Source organism: Penaeus chinensis, chromosome 30 (genome assembly GCF_019202785.1).
Source record: "Penaeus chinensis breed Huanghai No. 1 chromosome 30, ASM1920278v2, whole genome shotgun sequence".
Taxonomy (NCBI): domain Eukaryota; kingdom Metazoa; phylum Arthropoda; class Malacostraca; order Decapoda; family Penaeidae; genus Penaeus; species Penaeus chinensis.
Genome location: NC_061848.1, coordinates 18,006,702 through 18,011,701, shown reverse-complemented (window position 1 = coordinate 18,011,701; position 5,000 = coordinate 18,006,702). Strand labels below are relative to the sequence as shown.

The 5,000-nt window shown below is 45.9% G+C and overlaps 1 protein-coding gene across 1 annotated transcript in view; it reads left to right on the top strand.

Moving 5' to 3' along the window:
• Positions 1 to 4,522, top strand: part of LOC125041263 — a 7,613-nt gene extending 3,091 nt beyond the window's left edge. Inside the window, exons 2-3 of the mRNA XM_047636099.1 lie at positions 1 to 1,141; positions 1,185 to 4,522. The exon at positions 1 to 1,141 is cut by the window's left edge and continues 928 nt beyond it. Coding sequence (XP_047492055.1) covers positions 1 to 1,141; positions 1,185 to 4,089 — 4,046 coding nt within the window. The 3' untranslated portion in view covers positions 4,090 to 4,522. The remainder of the gene's footprint in view (positions 1,142 to 1,184) is intronic.
• The last annotated feature ends 478 nt before the right edge of the window (positions 4,523 to 5,000 follow it).

Sequence of the window (5,000 nt, the reverse complement as noted above, 5' to 3'; positions counted from 1 at the left end):
GAACTTTCAGCTTTGATGCTGATGATGGAATTAGGAGGACTGTGAACTATGTTGCTGGATCTGCTACCGGTTTTGTTGCTGAAGGTGACCACTTACCTGTTGCTCCAGATGCTGATTTTGGCTCTCGAATTCAGTCTTCCAGCCCAAGTGTTGTGTCAACAAAGAGTGCAGCTACAACCTATGTTGCTCCTACTCCTTCACGATCTGCTGCCCCTTCAAGACCCGTTGCCCCAGCAGCACCAGTTGAGGAAGCACAAGTACGAAGCTCTGCTCTTGATGATGGAAGTTATTCTTTCTCCTACGAGACTCAGAGTAGTTCACGACATGAAAGTGCAGATGCTCTCAACAACGTCAGGGGAAGGTATTCCTTTATTGCTGATGATAATGTAAATAGGCAAATCCAGTATGTTGCCGGAGCTGACACCGGTTACATAGCTGAAGGAGACTCTCTTCCTCAAGGACCACCTGTTCCAGGTGCAGAGACTGGTATTCCAACTGGACGCATTCTTCCTGTTCTGTCTGAAGAAGAGGCTAACAAGCTTGCCGCTGCCACTTCTGGTTCTGCAGGTGCTAGCCCTTCGATTGGTGCCACCTACAGTTCCTCAAGTGGTAGCCCTTCGACTGGTGCCACCTACAGTTCCTCAAGTGGTAGCCCTTCGACTGGTGCCACCTACAGTTCCCCACGTGACTCCACTGCAAGGGACGCCTCTTACTCTTTCAGTTATGATGCTGGTCAAAGCTCGCGGTCCGAAAGTGCTGATCCCAACCTTAACGTACAGGGAACTTTCAGCTTTGATGCTGATGATGGAATTAGAAGGACTGTGAACTATGTTGCTGGATCTGCTACCGGTTTTGTTGCTGAAGGTGACCACTTACCTGTTGCTCCAGATGCTGATTTTGGCTCTCGAATTCAGTCTTCCAGCCCAAGTGTTGTGTCAACAAAGAGTGCAGCTACAACCTATGTTGCTCCTACTCCTTCACGATCTGCTGCCCCTTCAAGACCCGTTGCCCCAGCAGCACCAGTTGAGGAAGCACAAGTACGAAGCTCTGCTCTTGATGATGGAAGTTATTCTTTCTCCTACGAGACTCAGAGTAGCTCACGACATGAAAGTGCAGATGCTCTCAACAACGTCAGGGGAAGGTATTCCTTTATTGCTGATGATAATGTAAATAGGCAAATCCAGTATGTTGCCGGAGCTGATACCGGTTACATTGCTGAAGGAGACTCCCTTCCTCAAGGACCACCTGTTCCAGGTGCAGAAACTGGAATTCCAACTGGACGCATTCTCCCTGTTCTTTCTGAAGAAGAAGCTAACAAGCTTGCCGCTGCCACTTCTGGTTCTGCAGGTGCTAGCCCTTCGATTGGTGCCACCTACAGTTCCTCAAGTGGTAGCCCTTCGACTGGTGCCACCTACAGTTCCTCAAGTGGTAGCCCTTCGACTGGTGCCACCTACAGTTCCCCACGTGACAAGGGACGCCTCTTACTCTTTCAGTTATGATGCTGGTCAAAGCTCGCGGTCCGAAAGTGCTGATCCCAACCTTAACGTACAGGGAACTTTCAGCTTTGATGCTGATGATGGAATTAGAAGGACTGTGAACTATGTTGCTGGATCTGCTACCGGTTTTGTTGCTGAAGGTGACCACTTACCTGTTGCTCCAGATGCTGATTTTGGCTCTCGAATTCAGTCTTCCAGCCCAAGTGTTGTGTCAACAAAGAGTGCAGCTACAACCTATGTTTCTCCTACTCCTTCACGATCTGCTGCCCCTTCAAGACCCGTTGCCCCAGCAGCACCAGTTGAGGAAGCACAAGTACGAAGCTCTGCTCTTGCTGATGGAAGCTACTCTTTCTCCTACGAGACTCAGAGAAGCTCACGCCACGAAACAGCAGATGCTCTCAACAATGTCAGGGGAAGGTATTCCTTTATTGCTGATGATAATGTAAATAGGCAAATCCAGTATGTTGCTGGAGCTGACACCGGTTACATTGCTGAAGGAGACTCTCTTCCTCAAGGACCACCTGTTCCAGGTGCAGAGACTGGTATTCCAACTGGACGCATTCTTCCTGTTCTGTCTGAAGAAGAGGCTAACAAGCTTGCCGCTGCCACTTCTGGTTCTGCAGGTGCTAGCCCTTCGACTGGTGCCACCTACAGTTCCTCAAGTGGTAGCCCTTCGACTGGTGCCACCTACAGTTCCCCACGTGACTCCACTGCAAGGGACGCCTCTTACTCTTTCAGTTATGATGCTGGTCAAAGCTCGCGGTCCGAAAGTGCTGATCCCAACCTTAACGTACAGGGAACTTTCAGCTTTGATGCTGATGATGGAATTAGGAGGACTGTGAACTATGTTGCTGGATCTGCTACCGGTTTTGTTGCTGAAGGTGACCACTTACCTGTTGCTCCAGATGCTGATTTTGGCTCTCGAATTCAGTCTTCCAGCCCAAGTGTTGTGTCAACAAAGAGTGCAGCTACAACCTATGTTGCTCCTACTCCTTCACGATCTGCTGCCCCTTCAAGACCCGTTGCCCCAGCAGCACCAGTTGAGGAAGCACAAGTACGAAGCTCTGCTCTTGATGATGGAAGTTATTCTTTCTCCTACGAGACTCAGAGTAGTTCACGACATGAAAGTGCAGATGCTCTCAACAACGTCAGGGGAAGGTATTCCTTTATTGCTGATGATAATGTAAATAGGCAAATCCAGTATGTTGCCGGAGCTGACACCGGTTACATAGCTGAAGGAGACTCTCTTCCTCAAGGACCACCTGTTCCAGGTGCAGAGACTGGTATTCCAACTGGACGCATTCTTCCTGTTCTGTCTGAAGAAGAGGCTAACAAGCTTGCCGCTGCCACTTCTGGTTCTGCAGGTGCTAGCCCTTCGATTGGTGCCACCTACAGTTCCTCAAGTGGTAGCCCTTCGACTGGTGCCACCTACAGTTCCTCAAGTGGTAGCCCTTCGACTGGTGCCACCTACAGTTCCCCACGTGACTCCACTGCAAGGGACGCCTCTTACTCTTTCAGTTATGATGCTGGTCAAAGCTCGCGGTCCGAAAGTGCTGATCCCAACCTTAACGTACAGGGAACTTTCAGCTTTGATGCTGATGATGGAATTAGAAGGACTGTGAACTATGTTGCTGGATCTGCTACCGGTTTTGTTGCTGAAGGTGACCACTTACCTGTTGCTCCAGATGCTGATTTTGGCTCTCGAATTCAGTCTTCCAGCCCAAGTGTTGTGTCAACAAAGAGTGCAGCTACAACCTATGTTGCTCCTACTCCTTCACGATCTGCTGCCCCTTCAAGACCCGTTGCCCCAGCAGCACCAGTTGAGGAAGCACAAGTACGAAGCTCTGCTCTTGATGATGGAAGTTATTCTTTCTCCTACGAGACTCAGAGTAGCTCACGACATGAAAGTGCAGATGCTCTCAACAACGTCAGGGGAAGGTATTCCTTTATTGCTGATGATAATGTAAATAGGCAAATCCAGTATGTTGCCGGAGCTGATACCGGTTACATTGCTGAAGGAGACTCCCTTCCTCAAGGACCACCTGTTCCAGGTGCAGAAACTGGAATTCCAACTGGACGCATTCTCCCTGTTCTTTCTGAAGAAGAAGCTAATGCTCTAGCAGGAGTCTCACCTCTGCTGAAGTCTGGAGAGGGGAGCGACATTGCAGACATTCGGGCAGATGCTTCATACAAATTTTCCTTTGATTCTGATAGTTATTCACGGACTGAAGAAGCTGATGCTGATGGCAACATTGTCGGAAGCTATACCTACGTAGATGAAGATGGAAAAGAACATACTGTTAACTTTGTAGCTGGAAGAAAAACTGGATTTTTGCCCGAAGGAGTCTTTGAACCCAAAGCAATTGTAGGAGACGCAACACCTGCAGCAGTTGTGTCACCTGCGTATTCGTCACCTTCGAGACCAAGCGGTGTTACAGTTGTTCAAACTGCCAGTCCTGTAGTTATAACGAAGGCTGCAGGATCAGCAACATCTGGGAGTCACACATCGCAGGTCGTAGGCGATGTTCTCCTTCACCAGTATTCTGCTGTCAACAGCCCCAAATATGGTTATGTGTTTACAGCTGTTCGTTAATTGCAAAAAAATATATATATACATATCGGCCATGTGGGATAAGGCTTTATTCTTGCTCAAACTCTGAAAATCATTTTTCTTAAATTTCATGCTAAAAGCAGATGCTTTCATGAAATTACATATCTCAGTTTTATTTATTAAAATTGAGAACTGCCTTTTGCACAATTCTCTGTAAAGTGGGACTCATTATTTCTGAGCGGGTTTAGGTTATGGTTTGGTTTCTCATGCATTCACTTTCATTATCTTTTTGTATCGAACATAGTAGACGACCGGCAATGTACCCGAACAGCCTAATGGAACCTATGTACATATGCAATCTGTACATTTGATTAACCAAGCAAAACAAAAACAAAACAAAAAAAAAGTGTAACTAACAAAAAATCCAAAAATGTTAGCAAAAAATGGAATATCAATAAAAGTGGCAAGTAATGCCTCTATGATTTTTACTTTCCTTATGTGTATCAAAAAGTTATATGCAATTTTTACCGTACGATACCAGAGACTGACCTTCAGGTAAAAACTAGTATGTATTACGTAATTTTAGTTTTCTGGACTATGGTTATCAAAACATTTTTTTTTTTTTTTTCACTTCCCATATTTTCATAAACTGATAACGTTAAATCCTGATTTATATGATTGTCATTTAACAAGGGACTATAAGGAGCTCCGAGGTTTTAGTGTTGGACCTTATTATCCTACCCCTTATACTGTTTTGTTGTTTTGTCTTCATCAATTCATTTCGCTTAGTGAGCGACAAGCCTTTACAGCACAAATTAAATTTAATCAAACAACGTAAACTCGGGAGAAGTATTAACAGCCACCAAAATATGGGTATTGCAAAAGTATTATATCTAAATTGTCATCTGTTAATAAGTACTTGGAAGTGTCTAAGACAGAGTCTTTGTTTAATA